The sequence below is a fragment of the Nerophis lumbriciformis genome, linkage group LG34 (assembly GCF_033978685.3).
Source record: "Nerophis lumbriciformis linkage group LG34, RoL_Nlum_v2.1, whole genome shotgun sequence".
Classification (NCBI taxonomy): Eukaryota; Metazoa; Chordata; class Actinopteri; order Syngnathiformes; family Syngnathidae; genus Nerophis; species Nerophis lumbriciformis.
This window is the reverse complement of record NC_084581.2, coordinates 13,938,870-13,957,884: the sequence shown is the minus strand read 5'-3', so window position 1 is coordinate 13,957,884 and position 19,015 is coordinate 13,938,870. Positions and strand designations below refer to the sequence as shown.

Below are 19,015 nucleotides of genomic sequence, written 5' to 3'. Positions count from 1 at the left end.
TGGAGCACATAATTGTAGGTCATGAGAAGCATTCATGAGGTTTGGTTCCTTTATGAATTTATTATGGGTCTACTGAAAATGTGACCAAATCTGCTTGGTCAAAAGTATACATAGTGTAATGTTAATATTTGGTTACATGTGCCTTTGCAAGTTTCACTGCAATAAGGGGCGCTTTTGGGAGCCATCCACAAGCTTCTGACAAGCTTCTGGTTGAATTTTTGAACACTCCTCTTGACAAAATGAGTGCAGTTCAGCTAAATTTGTTGGTTTTCTGACATGGACTTGTTTCTTCAGCATTGTCCACACCTTTAAGTCAGGACTTTGGGAAGGCCATTCTAAAACCTTAATTCTTGCCTGATTTAGCCATTCCTTTACCACTTTTGACGTGTGTTTGGGGTCATTGTCATGTTGGCACACCCAACTGCGCCCAAGACCCAACCTCCGGGCTGATGATTATAGGTTGTCCTGAAGAATTTGGAGGTAATGCTCCTTTTTCATTGTCCCATTTACTCTCTGTAAAGCACCAGTTCCATTAGCAGCAAAACAGGCCCAGAGCATAATACTACCACCACCATGCTTGTTCCTGGGATTAAAGGCCTCACCTTTTCTCCTCCAAACATATTGCTGGGTATTGTGGCCAAACGGCTAAATTTTTGTTTCATCTGACCACAGAACTTTCCTCTAGAAGGTCTTATCTTTGTCCATGTGATGTCAGATGAAACAAAAATTGAGCTTTTTGGCCACAATACCCAGCAATATGTTTGGAGGAGAAAAAGTGAGGCCTTTAATCCCAGGAACACCATATCTACCGTCAAGCATGGTGGTGGTAGTATTATACTCTGGACCTGTTTTGCTGCCAATTGAACTGGTGCTTTACAGAGAGTAAATGGGACAATGAAAAAGGATTACCTCCAAATTCTTCAGGACAACCTAAAATCATCAGCCCGGAGGTTGGGTCTTGGGCGCAGTTGGGTGTTCCAACAGGACAATGACCCCAAACACACGTCAAAAGTTGTAAAGGAATGGCTAAATCAAGCCACCTGCTCAGTGGCCTTGTGGTTAGAGTGTCCGCCCTGAGATCGGTAGGTTGTGAGTTCAAACCCCGAGTCATACCAAAGACTATAAAAATGGGACCCATTACCTCCCTGCTTGGCACTCAGCATCAAGGGTTGGAATTGGGGGTTAAATCACCAAAAATGATTCCCAAGTGCGGGCACCGCTGCTGCCCACTGCTCCCCTCACCCACCAGGGGGTGAGCAAGGGGATGGGTCAAATGCACAGGACAAATTTCACCACACCTAGTGTGTGTGACAATCATTGGTACTTTAACCTTAACTTGTAGGTTGTGAGTTCAAACCCCGGCCGAGTCATACCAAAGACTATAAAAATGGGACCCATTACCTTCCTGCTTAGCACTCAGCATCAAGGGTTGGAATTGGGGGTTAAATTACCAAAAATGATCCCGGGCGCGGCACCACTGCTGCCCACTGCTCCCCTCACCTCCCAGGGGGTGAACAATAGAATTAAGGTTTTGGAATGACCTTCCCAAAGTCCTGACTTAAAGGTGTGGACAATGCTGAAGAAACAAATCCATGTCAGAAAACCAACAAATTTAGCTGAACTGCACCAATTTTGTCAAGAGGAGTGGGACCCATCAGATTTGGTCACATTTTCAGTAGACCCATAATAAATTCATAAAAGAACCAAACTTCATGAATGTTTTTTGTGTACAACAAGTATGTGCTCCAATCACGCTATCACAAAAAAATAGGAGTGGTAGAAATTATTGGAAACTCAAGACAGCCATGACATTATGTTCTTTACAAGTGTATGTCAACTTTTGACCACGACTGTATGTGTATGTGTGTGTGTGTATACATATATAGACCACAAAACACTTTCCCACTCTGCATCAGTCCATCTTAGATGAGCTTGGACACAGCAAAGCTGACGGCATTTCTGGATGTTGTTGATAAACGTTTTTTGCCTTGCATAGGAGAGTTTTAACTTGCACTTACATATGTAGCGACAAACTGTAGTTACTGACAGTGGTTGTCTGAAGTGTTCCTGAGCCCATGTGGTGATATCCTTTACACACTGATGTCAGTTTTTGATGCAGTACTGCCTGAGGGATCGACTGATGTCGGTTTTTGATGCAGTACCGCCTGAGGGATCGAAGGTCAAAGGCATTCAATGTGCAATGTGCTTACATGCAGTGATTTCTCCAGATTCTCTGAACCTTTTGATAATATTACGGACCGTAGATGGTGAAATTACTAAATTCCTTGCAATAGCTCATTGATAAATGTTGTTCTTAAACTGTTCCACAATTTGTTCACGCATTTGTTCACAAAGGGGTGACCCTCGCCCCATGCTTGTTTCTGAATGACCGAGCATTTCATGGAAGCTGCTTTTATACCCAATCATGGCACCCACATTTTCCCTATCAGCCTGTTCACCTGTGGGATGTTCCAAATTATGTGTTTGATGAGCATTCCTCAACTTTCTCAGTCTTTTTTGCTACTTGTGCCAGCTTTTTTTAAACATGTTGCAGGCATCAAATTCCAAATGAGCTAATATTTGCAAAAAATAACAAAGTTCAACAGTTCGAACATTAAAGGTGAAAGAGGGTGGTGAAGCGCAATAGGGAGATATTTGGGTTTCAAAACTAACGGTAAAGGTGACTCTTTAAACAAGGAAGCGCCACGCTTCAAGTGTTGCTTTAAAATACGCCTCGCCAAATGTGGCGATTAGTATTACCACCTTTGCTTCAAACGTAGGTAAACATGTAAATAATAACAATTCGGATCTGCACAAGGAGTTAAAGAGTGACAGGTAATGATGTTGTTACACCTGTCCTGCTGTTCGCTCCGGTGAAGACCGCAGTAGAGGAGCGAAGGGGAGTCGTTCCCTTCAGTTCACTTTACCTTGCAATGGGTCTGCTAAGATCCGCTTCCGGTCAGAATTCGAGGCCGCCAATTTGTGACAATCTGGTTGCTTTATTATTAGTTTTGCAGGACACAACCGGACCTGTTCATCACTCGACTGCGCAGTGCGCGCGCTCCTCTCTCTCTGTACTCGCCCACTCACTCACTGACGTCACTCAGCCAAAACGTTACCATTTTTGCAAACACACATACTGTAGCTACTCTCATAAGTTAACAGCTCCTCTGTTGTGCACATGTATATACAAAATATGTAGATACATAACATGTACAGTCGTGGTCAAAAGATTACATATACTTGTAACGAACATAATGTCATGGCTGTCTTGAGTTTCCAATAATTTCTACAACTCTTATTTCAACCAGAAGCTTGCCAGAAGCTTGTGGATGGCTACCAAAAGCACCTTTTTGCAGTGAACTTTGCCAAGGGACATGTAACCAAATATTAACATTGCTGTATGTAGACTTTTGACCCAGCAGATTTGGTCACATTTTTAGTAGACCCATAATAAATTCATAAAAGAACCAAACTTCATGAATGTTTTTTGTGACCAACAAGTACCTGTATGTGCTCCAATCACTCTATCACAAAAAAAAAGAGTTGTACTCCGGCTTCCTCCCACCTCCAAAGACATGCACCTGGGGATAGGTTGATTGGCAACACTAAATTGGCCCTAGTGTGTGAATGTGAGTGTGAATGTTGTCTGTCTATCTGTGTTGGCCCTGTGATGAGGTGGCGACTTGTCCAGGGTGTACCCCGTCTTCCGCCTGATTGTAGCTGAGATAGGCTCCAGCGCCCCCCGCGACCCCAAAGGGAATAAGCGATAGAAAATGGATGGATGGATATATATATACAATATTGCAATACTGTGTTGTATCATGACTCAAGTATCGTGATACGTAAGGTATTTTGAAGTCCTTGGCAATACCCAGCTATATTCTGCAGTACTGTAGACATTCTTATTTTGCACAACTGTTAGAATTGTATATCTGACAACAGAAATGAACCAAAAACAAATGTCCACTGCAGAGGAGAGTGAGCTATAAATTAGTGCTGTCAAACGATTAATTTTTTAAAATCAGATTAATCACACTTGTGATTTTTGAATAGTCACACTTATTGTTTTTGAATAATCACAGTAAATTGCTTAGATCAAATTAAAAAAATATCCCAATGTTTTGACATAAATGCAATTTCATTGTCAGAATCCTGTCATAAACACATTTTTTTAACTTAAAATACATTGTGTGACTAATCTTTGTTTATACATTATTAATGCTATACATTTTGTGATTTTTTGTGCATGAGGTAATGCGATACATTTGACAGCCCAAATAAAAAAGCATATTTCATACAAAAACAGATGCACGTTTTCTGGGTAGGTGCTGCACGATGGACGAGTGGTTAGCATGTTGGCCTCACAGTGTTTGAGTCTACGTTTTGGCGTCTTTGTCTGAACTTCTTTTTGCGGGTGTTTTCTTTGGGTGCTCCAGCTTCCTCCGGTTGGCGGGGTGATTTTTATTTTATTTTTATTTTTTTATAAAGAAATACAATCATGTGTGCTTACGGACTGTATCCCTGCAAACTGTATTGATATACATTGATGTATAGTGTATATATTGTGTTTTTATGTTGATTTAATAAAAAAATAAAACTTTTTTTTTTTTTTTTGTGCGGCCCGGTACCAATCGGTCCACGGACCAGTACCGGGCCGCGGCCCGGTGGTTGGGGACCACTGCATTAGATGATTTGGAGATTCTACATTGTCCTTAGGTTTGAATGTGAGTGTGTTGTTTGTCTATATGTGCGCTGTGATTGGCTGATGACCAGTGCAGCGTGTACACCGCTTCTCACCTGAAGTCAATTGAGATAGGCTCCAGCTGACTCATGACCCTAATGACGAAAGAAGTATAGAAAATGGATAACAGTACACAGCCCTATGCAATGATGTTACCTCTAAATATAAATAATATACAAATAATCCAAATATAACAGTAATAATATGTATGTCTCATATGTTATATATAAAGATATATTTTATAAAAATTAAATGCATGGTTTTGGGGGATTGCTATGATATGCTGTGATGCATGAACATAATAATTTGTAATCCTGTCAGCTCTTGGCCCTAGTGTGTAATTCACACAGCCAAACTGGCAGACAGAGCGGAGAAAGTTTTTGTGATTCCTTAATCCCCCGACTCCCTGTCAGCCTTTTCAATAGAATTTCTGCTGAATCTCTCCCTGCATGGCCTCTAAATTAACTGTCAATAAATCCGATGTTATCCCACTTGTCACTGCACTGTATAAAAGCAGTAAAAGGTAAAGTTTTGCAACAACAACAAAAAGTGAGCAGATGTTTCTGATTTTGAGTTAAGTTGTTGTTATTATGAACAACTTTTAGATAGAGGCAGCTGTGCAGCAGTCCATCCTTTTCCTGGAAACCTGCCAGGATTCTACTCATCTCCAGTCTGAGGCGCAACACAGCACAGGTGAGACAGAACAGAAAGTAAACATTGTAAGCATGCAGACAATTAAGTTGATCTGAATGATCTCTTGTTTATGTTTCAGGCCAGAGGAGCATCTACACTGCAAAGGAGCTCCAATACGCCCTGCTTGTCCATTCACTGAGCATCCTGGGGAAACTCCTCCTCTACACTAACGGGAGGAAGCTCTTTCCCATCACAGTGCGGACACGCAAAGGTGCAAAGATCCCTTAAACATCACATAATCACATCTTAAAATCTTGTTACTCTCTTGCTTCACATGGAGTCACAAACCCACAATGCACACCTGTGTTTTATTGCATTGTGTATGACCTCTCCGGGCCACAAAAATAATCTAGAGTATTTACAGCAGCGCCACCCTCTGTCTTATGTAACTGAAGGAATGTCTACTGATAATTGTGATTGTGAGGACCAATTGTAGTCATTGCTTTATTAAGGTTGTTGAGATCATATCTAGTAGAAGTATTGCTTGCGTCATACTGATTATTTTATTGATCCAAAGTTGAGGGAGTGCGGGGGCCACTCTCTGGGTGTGGAGCTGCGGGCGGCTGTTTCACAACTTCTCTTTCCGAATAGGCTTCTCACGGATAATCGAAATGGGAAAAACGTGTACTAAATTGAGATTTGGTTGTTTTTCGACTGTAACCCATAAGAAACGAATGACCTGATCTACTAAGATCCAAATACTACACACTAAATAGGGTGTGCAAACTATAATATTGTGTGTACTTTTAATGGGCGTGTTGCGTGTGATCCACTAACACTGCATGCACAATTGATAACAAATGTAAAGTGGCGTAAACCGCCCTATTGAAAAAGGTTTTTGCGTGTACAACCGTGATTATTTGCCCATGTAAACACTAATTTTCCTCCACAATGATGTTATTATGCTCTTACCTATGGGGTTTTGCAACGTTGAAACAGCACACATTCTTAATATGTAACACATTTTCTGCAATATAGAATCACAATCTAGACAACAGAAACCATTTTCAGCACGCTTACGATGTGCTCCGCGGTGGAGGCAATGGACCATCACAACACTGCAGCACATTCATGCATTTGGAATGTTCCAGGAAATGCATATTGCAAGATCTTTTTTCATTTAGGCGATAAATTGTAACACTATATTTTCTAAATGAAAAAACGAATGCCATTAAAAAAAGAAGAACCACAAACACAACACCAAAACACATCAATTTAGTTTTTTTTTTATAAGCCCTTTAAGTCATCCAGCAGCTATACAATTATAAAATTATATTGCTGAATCGATGATATGTCTAATGATTTTATTTTTGACCATCCATTTATGTTAACAGGCATCTGTGTAATGAGTTTATTGTCCACCGTCTATTTATGTTAACATTAGCATATGTAGGACAGAGCTATGGCGCAATTGACTCCTTTCTCACAGCTATTTCTGCGCAACTGCCAGTTTGCAAGTATTTTCTAGACATACTAAATAAACATGCAAAACAGCGGCCACAGAACACCTTCAGCCTTGAAAAATCAGTCTGCGTGTGCTAATTTGCATCTTCTCCTCCCTTCCAGCTTCGCATGTGATATCAAGATTGCACACGTTTTGATACACGCAAACCTTTAGTAGATCATGCCCTGACACGTTTAAGAAAAAATATGGACGTTATATACCACAGACCTGTGGTGGAACACATGAAACACGTTTCTAATGCTTTTTTTTCTAAAATGCTACTAACTAAATTCAATAATTGGGGATGTTGCATTACATCTTACATAACTAAACTTGACAGTTTTACTTTGAATTGAATGAAAAAAGGAACATCAATTTAAAGTCATGGAAAAAGCTAAATTGATTGAGTGGCTTATTTTTTTTACTAATTTTGCTATTGTCACATAGCAATTTTAAAGCTAAAATGCTGATTAGATGTATAAGAGTAACATGTTTTATATGCAAATATATTGTAAGAACAGTTTAATTGTAATATTTGACACCCTATTCAAAATTTGAATTGTTAAGTGGGTTTAAAACAATAAAATATGAAATAATACAGTAAATATATAAAATAATATAGGAATACTATTTAAATACTATAATGAATACAAACAAACAAAAAAATAAATAAATAAATATTAGCTTTGGGATCTAAGCTAGCTATGGTTTATCTGTCATGCTGCCATTTTAGTGAAGGCATGTCCTGTGATAGTCACATGATTGGGGGACGGCGTGGTGAAGTTACTGGGGTTCAATCCCCACCTTCTACCATCCTAGTCACGTCCGTTGTGTCCTTGGGCAAGACACTTCACCCTTGCTCCTGATGGGTGCTGGTTAGCGCCTTGCATGGCAGCTCCCGCCATCAGTGTGTGAATGTTTGTGTGAATGGGTGAATGTGGAAATACTGTCAAAAGCGCTTTGAGTACCTTGAAGGTAGAAAAGCGCTATACAAGTATAACCCACATTGTCCGTGACAACCACTCTAACATGCTTTCTGTATGCCACTTCGAGACTTAATGAGTTTAAGTCAAAGTAAAGGACCAATATTTACCCATATGAACATGTGTCACCATGGCTTCTTACAGACTAAAATAAATAATTCATTTTACAAGTTGATTGTGTCTAAGTAATTTCTTTATTTCAGATCCGGTCAGCCTGACAGATGTGGTTGTCGTCCTCATAACCATCATGTACCAATACCCCGAGCCTCTTTACAGTGATATCTTATTCACAGGTGGGCCCACACGCACACAAACACAAAGATATAAACAACATCAAAGGGTTCAGACTGTGAATCAACCAGTGAGTGAGGGAACACTAAGGCCCTTCTTGTTTGGTATAGCTAACATTCCTCATGCACGCCTATCTTTTATCTGGTAACCTTGTACTGAGTCACACAACACAATGTCTCTCGTCTCCTGGAAGACCTTGTCTTATTATTGCCCCATTCATTGTCATGTACGCAACCAACGCCCTTCACGTTATCACAATTGAGTCATAGATTGACATGAACGCCTTAGGTGGTCATCATGAAATAATAATACTGGGAAGGGAATTCATCAAACAAACATGTATTTACTGAAGCAACTCATACACCCTTTGAACAAACATATTGTTGTTGTGTCAGACTCGCTATCGCCCAGTAGCCTGGTGATGTCGACATTGTGGATGATGTCAGAGAGGACGAAGTGCGCCGATGAGTGTCTCCATCAGACGACCGTCATCGAGACGCTGCTGGCGCCTGTCATCGCTCTGCTCAGGGACAAGCAGGTGACTGAAGCCGCATTGTGATTTTGTATCCCCTCTACTGGTCCCCCTAAAGTTTTTGGCTAACTGTGATCTGTTTTCAGGCCAGTTTAAAAAGTCCCAGGTCCACACTGCCTCTCATTGCTGACGTCCTGGCTCGTATGGTAAACACAGACAGAGGATTAGCGCTCTTCCTATATGAGAGAAACCTGCTTGTTGCCCAAGGCGAGAGGTCAGACAATGAGATTATACATTAATTACAGTTGTTTATAATTGTCATCTCTTTGACATTAAATCATCCTGGGGATACGACAGTGGAACCTGTTTATGTTGACCACGCTTGTCGACAACTTGTCTAAGTCGACCAACCCATCAAGCCTCGGTTCACCGTGTTATTTTTACTAAAATGTACCTGCTTAAGACCGCGTCGACACATATGGTTGACCACTTTTGTTGACATAGAATTTGAGGATTTAAAAATTTTCTATGAACAATTAGTCTGTTTGTGTTGAGGTGTGTTGTGAAGTATTGTCAACTTCATCATCATTGCTTGTGTGTTTGTGTAAAAGCAAATTTGTGTTTATGTCAAAAAATTGATAAGAACTGTCATATTTACTGCAGTGTGACACCAAGATGCAGAGACAAAAGTCAGTGTGCAGGTGATAACAAGTCATTTTAATTGGGTTTGATTGATTGAAACTTTTATTAGTAGATTGCACAGTGAAGTACATATTCCGTACAATTGACCACTAAATGGTAACACCCAAATAAGTTTTTCAACTTGATTAAATCGGGGTCCACTTAAATTGATTCATGATACAGATATATACTATCAGATATATACTATCATCATAATACAGTCATCACACAAGATAATCATCAGAGTATACACATTGAATTATTTACATTATTTACAATCCGGGGGTGTGGAATATGGAGGGGGGGGGGGGGGGGGTTTAGGTTTGGTTGGTATCAACACTTCAGTCATCAACAATTGCATCATCAGAGAAATGGACATTGAAACAGTGTAGGACTGACTTGGTAGGATATGTACAGCAAGTAGTGGACACAGAGAGAGAAATTAGAAAGTATAAGAAAAAGTGTCTACATTTGATTATTTACATTTGATTATTTACAATCCGAAGAGGTATGATGTGGAAGGGAGGGTATTAGTTTAGAGTTGAAGTTGCCTGGAGGTGTTCTTTTAGTGCTGTTTTGAAGGAGGATAGAGATGCCCTTTCTTTTACACCTGTTGGGAGTGCATTCCATATTGATGTGGCATAGAAAGAGAATGAATTAAGACCTTTGTTAGTTCGGAATCTGGGTTTAACGTGGTTAGTGGAGCTCCCTCTGGTGTTGTGGTTATGGCGGTCATTTACGTTAAGGAAGTAGTTTGGCATGTACTTCGGTATCAGGGAGGTGTAGCGGATTTTATAGACTAGGCTCAGTGCAAGTTGTTTTACTCTGTCCTCCACCCTGAGCCAGCCCACTTTGGAGAAGTGGGTAGGAGTGAGGTGTGATCTGGGGTGGAGAACACAGAAAGAAGCCACAATATACAATGAACCAGCAACTAAAAGAGGGACAAGGTGGAACTAAATAGAACTAATTAACCATGAAAAACAGGTGTGCTGGTCGGACAAGGAACAGAAAGTAAAGGTACTGCAAAACATAGAAACCAAACAGGAAATATAGCCAAAATAAGAGCACCTCGACAGGAAGTCAAGGAAACAAAGAAAAACAATTACCATAACCAAAAACCTGTGACGCTTACAGTGACAAGAACTAGTCAAATCAGAAAAAGAATTGCTATTAACCTTCAAAACTTTCGCGGAAGACCAAAGATGCTTTGTTCTTTTCTCCTTTACACAACTAACAAAATTGGCACAAATGTAGAAAAACAATGTCAAAAACCGAGTTAAGTAAAAAATAAAAAAATAAAAAAATGTATATATATATATATATATATATATATATATATATATATATATATATATATATATATATATATATATATATATATATATTATTGACCATTCTCCTTATGAGCTTTGGCCAAAGTTATAAAGTAAATGTGTAAATAATGGCTATTTTATGTCGATAACCATTTATGTTGACGTGATTCAACCAATCTGAGGTATGCCGACTTAAACGGGTGCCATTATAGTTACAAATGATGGGTAAATGATACCTCAGCGAGTGTGTGACACACTAACAAGTCTGTATTGACATTGCACTGATACTCTGTTGGTGTGGGAAATTATGTTGTTGCAGTACATGTTTTTACATACAGTAACAGAACTAAAGCGTAATGAAAAACAAAAAAATAGTAATAAATACCACATATTGCTCACTAATGTATAAATAGACAATAAAATACAACAGTTAGCAAATATAAATGTATTTTAAACAAATAGCTGTTCAGAAAGGAATATGAAATGTGGAACTGCACTAATGCTTCAGTATTGTCTGACCCATCACTAGTTGTCACCGGTGCGTTTCATAGCATGTGGCTTGGCTCTGCTTGTCAAACATGGAGCAGCATTGTCTTTTGGAGTGTTCACAAAATTAAGCCCATCCTTGCTTTCATTTGTGCTTGGCCTTATGAGATGTCTTCAGCATGATTAATTTCACATTAGGAAACATTGTGATGTACCCAGGGACACAAAGTGCCTAAAACAGCATTAATAAGTCTGAGATGATATTGGTTTTGCATTCAAATCAGCCCTTGAATTACCGCTGTCTTCTATCTCTTCCATGCAGAACCTCTGCTGCTCACGTGGTTGTTCAGTTCACCCTGAAGTTGCTGGATGAGGAGTTTTCATTGCTGGGGCAAGCTGACACGCCGCGTGTACTTTGTGGGGCCTTCATATTTGTGTGCAGGCAGATGTACAACACCTGTGAGGGCCTGCAGGTCCTGCGACCCTACGGCTTGCACAAGGCTGCATCTGCTGCTTGGAGAAAGGTCCCAGCACTTCCTTCATGTCATGATTGCTTACTTTTTTTTTTATAAAGAACTACCTAAAATACTGACTAAAACAAAACTAAAATCATCAACTGTGCCACCAAGATGCTCACTCCAGAAATCAATCACTTGTTGCTAAACATTAACAATAATCTGTTGTCACGTAGCATACAACGTGTTCTACGTGACACATGGGGTCAGATGGGTTCGCTGAATGTGATGAATCAGTAGCAGGATCATGATTGCTTCAGCACAGCCCAGGGGTGTGAACAGTATCTGCCCATATTTATTTTAATGTGACATAATCAATACTGACATGGTTAATATTAACGGCACTTTATTTTATGAAAGTCTAGACCAGCTTCCTGTCAGAAAGAGTTCTGACCCCGGGGAATGGAAACAACCCTGGAATGTCGTCCACCCAGGAAATGCCACACATGTAAGACTAAACACTTGCCTTTGTGTCCTTTAAATTATATATTTTACACATCATTAGCTTCACATTCTGATATGAGTCAATATAACTCCCCACCCCCCTCACAACATTTTTAAATAGTTGACTTTTTAAATTACCGGTACCATAATTATTTTATGTCATAGTACAGTAATTTTTGCAACAATATTTATTGCAAAAATTAATACATGTTAGCCAGGGTTAGTTTTTTTCCAATTAGTTAGAACTCATGTTGTGGCCATTTGGTTTATATTGACATTTAAAGCAAGTATTGCTCCACTATTTAAATACTGTCAATATTTGTAAGTATTTGACTTGTTTGTTTTATTATTTATCATGATATTAGTTCTGTATTATTTATTGCAATAATTAATTATTGTTAGCCAGTGTCAGCTTTATTATCTTTCTTTTATTGAGTGCCATCAAACCTCATGTTGTGGACCACAAGTTGATGTTGACATTTGAATGCAGTATTGTTAATGACTGATGGCAATATTTACCTATTGTACATGCACCGACACTCCGCCGCTAATGTCTTCAGGGTAGTAACAACTTGTGAAGCCTCCCCTTTGCTTGGAATAGCAATACGCGCAGAGTGAGGTGTGTTTATCAGGCTTATTAAATTCTTGAATGGTCATAAATGTGTAGAGTTAACTGGAGCATCCCATATATTGAGAGTAGCAAAAATAAAAAGAGCTGACTTGAAACTGTCGAACAGGACTTTTTGAGATAGAGAATCAGAGGTGGTGCGAGAAGGGCGGAGCCAAACCTACAAACAGCTACAGTCAAGCAGGATGTTGTGAACTAAATCTACATGAACTATAATAATTTAAAACATGGAACTAAACAACCCTCACAACATGACACCGGCAGGAGAACACAATGGGAGACAGGTGGCCATGTTGGATACGACAGACACAACTAATCATGTTTTTTTGTTGTTGTTGTTGTCATTTGCATTGAGAGCAGGCTCATGTGGGAGGAGACGTTGTTGGACAGCCTGTTGAACTTTGCTGCCACCCCTAAAGGTCAGCTGCTGCTTCAGCAGACTGGAGCCATGCAGGAGTGTGTCTCCCACATGTTCTCTCGTTTTAGCAAAAAGATGCAGGTAAGTTATCCTATTTAAATGACACCATTAGTGTGTGCATTCTCAACAGTGTAACGTCAGCATCTTTTGGTAGAATACTAACACATTCCACACAAACACAGAGAAAAGATTGTGTCCTAAAGCAGTGGTCCCCAACCTTTTTGTAACTGCGGACCGGTCAACGCTTCAAAATTTGTCCCATGGACCGGGGGGGTTTGGGGTTATGGTATGGTATATTTTTTATTTTTTATTTTATTTTATTTTTTTGTCATAAAAAAATACAATCATGCGTGCTTACGGACTGTATCCCTGCAGACTGTATTGATCTATATTGATATATAATGTAGGAACCAGAAATATTAATAACAGAAAGAAACAACCCTTTTGTGCGAATGAGTGTAAATGGGGGAGGGAGGTTTTTTGGGTTGGTGCACTAATTGTAAGTGTATCTTGCGTTTTTTATGTTGATTTATTAAAAAAAATAAAAGAAACAAACATTTTGTTTTTGTTTTTGTTTTTTAAATTTCTTGTGCAGCCCGGTACCAATCGATCCACGGACCGGTACCGAGCCGCGGCCCGGTGGTTGGGGACCACTGTCCTGAAGCTTCTGGCTGAGGTACTAGGACAGTGATTTGAATGGTTGCCCTTCATGATAACTGAAGGGATTGGCACAACAGGGTAGCACAAATTTAGTTGACTTTGCAAGACTTGTAAACTTTCCAGTTGCTGAGTCACACTGTTGTAAAGCGGTCGATATGAGCTAAAATTTACATGAGCGAGATACAGTTTTTGGCACTGTCAAAGCAGAAAAATCTGTATCATTTAGGTTTGTTTTAGTGCTGATGCAGTTCACTGGAAGGATATCAGCATCTTTTATGGATTCATCTTCACTTGATAATGTCGTAAATTACAAACCCTTCATAGGAAGTCCAGCTCAAGATGCACAGAGGCTGTCTAGGCTCGATCTTTTAATGAGCACAAGCTCGTCCAACAAACAATAGTGTGGATGTTGTTGACTCTAAAGTTGCCAACCTTCACTTGAAAAACAGAGTCCTTATATACATACATGTGTTCTGTGTTGAGCCTACTAGGCACTTGTCCCGCATTACTGTGAGAATTCAAACTGAATTGTAAAATGTCAGTTAATATTTGACTGGGTGCATTTTATAAAACGTTATGGTGTATGTTCCCAGCCCTTTCCTGCTGTGACAATGAGAAAAATATCAGTGTAAAATTCAGAGGTTTCCATAAATCCTTGGTTGTGGAGTCGTACTCACCTCTGGCTTTTGTGACAGAGAGCGTGGGTTTGATTCCCAGCCAGAGTCATAAAATGCATAAACATTAGGCTAAATGAGTATGCAATTGTCTCGCTGTGGCAACTGCTAATGGGAGAATACCAAAAGAGGTATTCCAATTTGTTTCCTGTGTTTTTGTATTACTCCAAAAAAATGCAACTCAGTAAATTCAGGTTTAAGTCAAATAGTATAAAAGTCATTTCACACACAAAAAAAGGCAAAGAAAATCATGTCGGCCCTGCCAACAAGGTGTCCTGTATTTCTTTGTCAGGGAATTGGCAACCCTAGTGTTCTCTCCCTCTCAAGGCCTTGCTGGTGTCCTCTTTAGTATTCCTGCAGGTTGTCTCTGGCTAATGCTAATTCCTTGCGCACCATTAGCGCATCCCCTTGTGCATTCAATTTACCGCCATTGTTTACTCACTCTTGTAATTGCTTCCCTTGTTTGTTTTGCACTTTAATTAAGGAGTGTGATTATTTTCAGGTCTATTTTTAGGTGGTGAAGGGCACGGCACTCCCTCAAAAGTTGGCGTGTAATAGGTTCACGCAAAGCGTGCAAAGCGGCTTTGTACTCAACCGACATTGCCATTACACTCGTTCTCGTGCCTGTGGACTGTTCAAGTCAATGTGATTCATGCCACTTTTCCCTCCTTTGCATGATGTAGGTCAGCCGCTGTGAGAAGTTTGGCTATGGTGTCATGGTTACGCAGGTGGCAGCAACTGGGGCAGGCATGACGGCTCTGCACCGTTCAGGTACGACACACACTGTGACACATGCAGCTGGGTTGTGCCAAGGCCTTGTTTTGTCTAGTCAGCTCACAGCAGTGATAGAATGGCAAAATGGACACAATGATTGGACAGACAAACTCGACCAAACAACTTTGTATGAGCCTGTAGTCAGATCAGTTAGACAGCAAAGTTATGAGTAAGCATACAACTTACATCGGCATAGGACATAACACCCTAACTATTACTAGAACTTAGGGGTAAGAAGATGTGTTTCTCTTCACCATTTACGTGTATAGCAGGTATGGATTTGTGAGCTAACTTAATACTGCCACAGGTGACTTATGTAACTAGAGGTACATAGACATTTATGCTATCAAGCAAATAGTATTTTTATGTTTTACTGTTAAACTTTACAAATGACAAAGGAAGCATTATTGTCATAATATTCAGACACTTCAATAGGTACATGTCCAATCACATTCAATGTATAGGAGGTGCGTGTTGCTGGTACAATCCGGTCTTGTTGCAGGTAGCTGCAACATGCATGGTGGAGAAAGTGCCAACTGCCACACAATGCAACTAAGATCGAATTGGGTTGTTCCAGGGTTTGTGCGAGTCCTGGTGCTGGAGCTCTGGTCTGCTCTGGAGTGTGGCAGCGAAGACGGAAGAGTAGTCCGCCCCAAGTCCACGCCCCTGGATCCAATCGACAGGAGCTGCCTTAAGGTACCCATTGTGTGTGTGCGTGCGTGTATGCACACTTGCAGCGTAAGCTGCTGTCAAGTAAATAAAGGCAGCTACTAGTGTGTGAAGTGTGTCGCTGGTGGCTTTCCAGGAGAAGCTGCTTTATCAGTTTGTCTGCCGCAAAGCTGCTTCTACTGTGTCTCACAGTCCAGCTCTTAAACCAACCAAGGATTTTCTTTTAAACATTTAAGTTTTTTCGACATATACAATTAACAGTGATACAACAAACATATAAAATGTTTGTTGTATCACTGTTCCCCTCCCAAAGAAGTAACCCACAAAAAAAAATCAAATCAGTCAAATAAGTATAGGCAAATATTGACATGAAGCCACAGACAACTGCACTCCTGAATGTCCCCAACACGGTGCAGCAATACACAAAAGCAGACAAAAGGCACCTCAATTATCTAAATTTCAATTACTTTTCAATCGGGGTTAAATGCAGTCTCTTTTACATATTTTAAGAAACCACCCCATACTTCCTGAAACTTCACAGAAGTATGGGGTGGTATGTTCAATGTCAGCCTAATTTTCTCCAACTGAAGGAAATAAAGAAAATATCTCGATTCCAGCGGGTGTGTTAAATTGCGCAGGGATGGGCAAAGCCAAAACATATGTATTGGCTTTGCCCATACGTTAGCTGGAGACTGTTGACTCCGATCACATAATCCCAATATTCCGTCATACATCTTAGCCAGCCGGACCTTGGCATAATAAGTATATGTATTAGCTTACATTGAATAAGGCTGTGTCTAGCACAAATAGAAGACTTATGAACTCTACTAAAAATCTCTGTCCAGCTCTCCTCAGATAGACTCACTCCTAAATGCTCCTCCCAAAGTGACTTAGTTGAATTTAGAAACTCAGGGCATTAATTAAAAATGTACCAACCAAGGTTCGATCCCCAGGCTCAGGGTCTTTATGTGTGGAGTTTGCATGTTCTCCACGTGACTGCGTAGGTTCCCTCTGGGTACTCCGGCTTCCTCCCACCTCCAAAGACATGTACCTGGGGATAGGTTGATTGGCAACACAAAATTGGCCTTAGTGTGTGAACATGAGTGTGAATGTTCTCTATCTGTGTTGGCCCTGTGATGAGGTGGCGACTTGTCCAGGGTGTACACCGCCTTCCCCCGAGTGCAGCTGTGATAAATTTCAGCACCACCCGCGACCCCGAGAGGAACAAGCGTTGGAAATTGATGGATGGATGGATTTTGTTTATTTTGTTTACAAAATTCTCCGATGGCAGCACACATTAAGCTTTTTTTTTTACTGTAGCACCATCTGCTGGATCTCTGTGTCGCATGCATTTTAAACACACATGGAGGTTTAAATGTAATGAATAAATAAATAATGCTGTTATCTTCTGTCTAATTCCTGATTTGACCCGGTTCTGTGTGTGTGTGTGTGTGTGTGTGTGTGTGTGTGTGTGTGTGTGTGTGTGTGTGTGTGTGTGTGTGTGTGTGTGTGTGTGTGTGTGTGTGTGTGTGTGTGTCTGGCTGGGTCGCCTTGTGTCTCCAGTCCTTCTTGTCCCTGGTCAACGTGCTCTCCTCCTACCAGTCAGTGTGGCAGCTTCTGGCTGGACAGCCTTTAGCCAACAAGACTGAATACACATTGAGAGAGGTGCCCAGCTCTGTACCTGTGAGTGATGGCACACCTACAAACACACACACACAAATAATAGAATAGGTCTGTTTTTTCATTATTTCAGAACAATGAAAAGTTGCCTTGCAGCATATTCCATTAAGAGATATTGGAGGTACACCAGATTGTGTATTTCAGCAAAAACTATTTACAGCCAGGTGTCATAGTGTGACAACAGAGTCCTGCTTTGTGTATGCGATATTGCATTGACAATGACAACTGTAAAGATTGTGCACAAGTACCACACAGACACACAACTTGCAAACATTTATTGCTGACACAGGCTCTCCTACAGCATGCAGTTGCTCTTATATCCATTTGAGGGCGTCTTTGCACTTTTCATTGGGCCTTCTAACAGCACTGCATCCTCTCTTGTTTTCACTTTTACACACACACACAGGCTAATCCTAATCAGTTTCAGAATCAGATTTATTGGCCAAGTATGTTTAACACACAAGTAATTTGACTTGGTAGACTGGGCTCTCTATGTTCAATGCAAGAAACAAAGAAAAATGCAGCAACTACGAGAGTACAGTACAGTGGCGACCATACACCGTTTCCAACCTAAACATCGTAAACATGTTCACAGTAGTGATTTTCACAGCCACTCACTGTGCTCCACAGGATGTGATTGACAGGCTGATATCCGTGAATTCTGCCGCCAAGATCCATTCCCTCTTCCACTATGAGCAGTCGCACACATTTGGCCTAAGGTGAGGGGGATGCTGTAACATGTTTAGCACGCACAATAATAACGACGACCACAGAGGCGGCATCGCTTGGCTGCATACAAACAAGCACAACGTGAGTGCATTAAGTGGTGAGATGCTTTCAGAGAAAACCTCCAATTGAGTATGGCCTCATAACACACATAAAACACAGCAGCCTCTGGAGGTATTATGTAACACTGACATGGCTCTTTAGTCTGTGACCATACAGCTTAGAAAGTATGCCACATAAAAATGAAAGCCTTACTTGAAATAAGATTGGCCTGCCTGTCTGTGTCTGTGTGTGTAGCTGTATGACCACAGCACTGGCACAAGAATTAAGGGGCCTCATTCGCCATCATTTCCAAGGTGTTGATACGTCACACTTTCCACATCACAGAGAATAAATAACTTCTCCAGGAATGTTTTGTTCTTCTCCAGAACAAATGGAACACACATATCTTTGCATATATTTATACGTGTGCGGATACAAATAGTCCTGTGTTACTTTTAACTTTTTTAGGTGCCAGATATTGATTCTCATGATTGAGGAGTCTAACCATCTGAGACATTAAATTAAATATGTCCTTCTTAAGAAAGAAATAGACAAAAGACAAATGTCTACTGCAGATGACGCTGGTTCTTAGGAGGCAATTAAACAAAATACAACTGTTTGACACCTTAAAATTAAAACAATTTCACATTTAATTACAGTGAGGTAAAATACAATAAT

General features: G+C 40.3%; 1 protein-coding gene across 1 annotated transcript in view; it reads left to right on the top strand.

The window, feature by feature from the left end:
* Positions 1–19,015, top strand: part of tbc1d32 (TBC1 domain family, member 32) — a 96,351-nt gene that overhangs the window by 10,282 nt on the left and 67,054 nt on the right. Inside the window, exons 12-23 of the mRNA XM_061929957.2 lie at positions 5,350–5,437; positions 5,517–5,648; positions 8,068–8,157; positions 8,551–8,693; positions 8,774–8,901; positions 11,430–11,631; positions 11,988–12,070; positions 13,055–13,193; positions 15,130–15,217; positions 15,798–15,916; positions 17,453–17,572; positions 18,200–18,288. Of these exons, the coding sequence (XP_061785941.2) occupies positions 5,350–5,437; positions 5,517–5,648; positions 8,068–8,157; positions 8,551–8,693; positions 8,774–8,901; positions 11,430–11,631; positions 11,988–12,070; positions 13,055–13,193; positions 15,130–15,217; positions 15,798–15,916; positions 17,453–17,572; positions 18,200–18,288 (1,421 nt within the window). The remainder of the gene's footprint in view (positions 1–5,349; positions 5,438–5,516; positions 5,649–8,067; positions 8,158–8,550; positions 8,694–8,773; positions 8,902–11,429; positions 11,632–11,987; positions 12,071–13,054; positions 13,194–15,129; positions 15,218–15,797; positions 15,917–17,452; positions 17,573–18,199; positions 18,289–19,015) is intronic.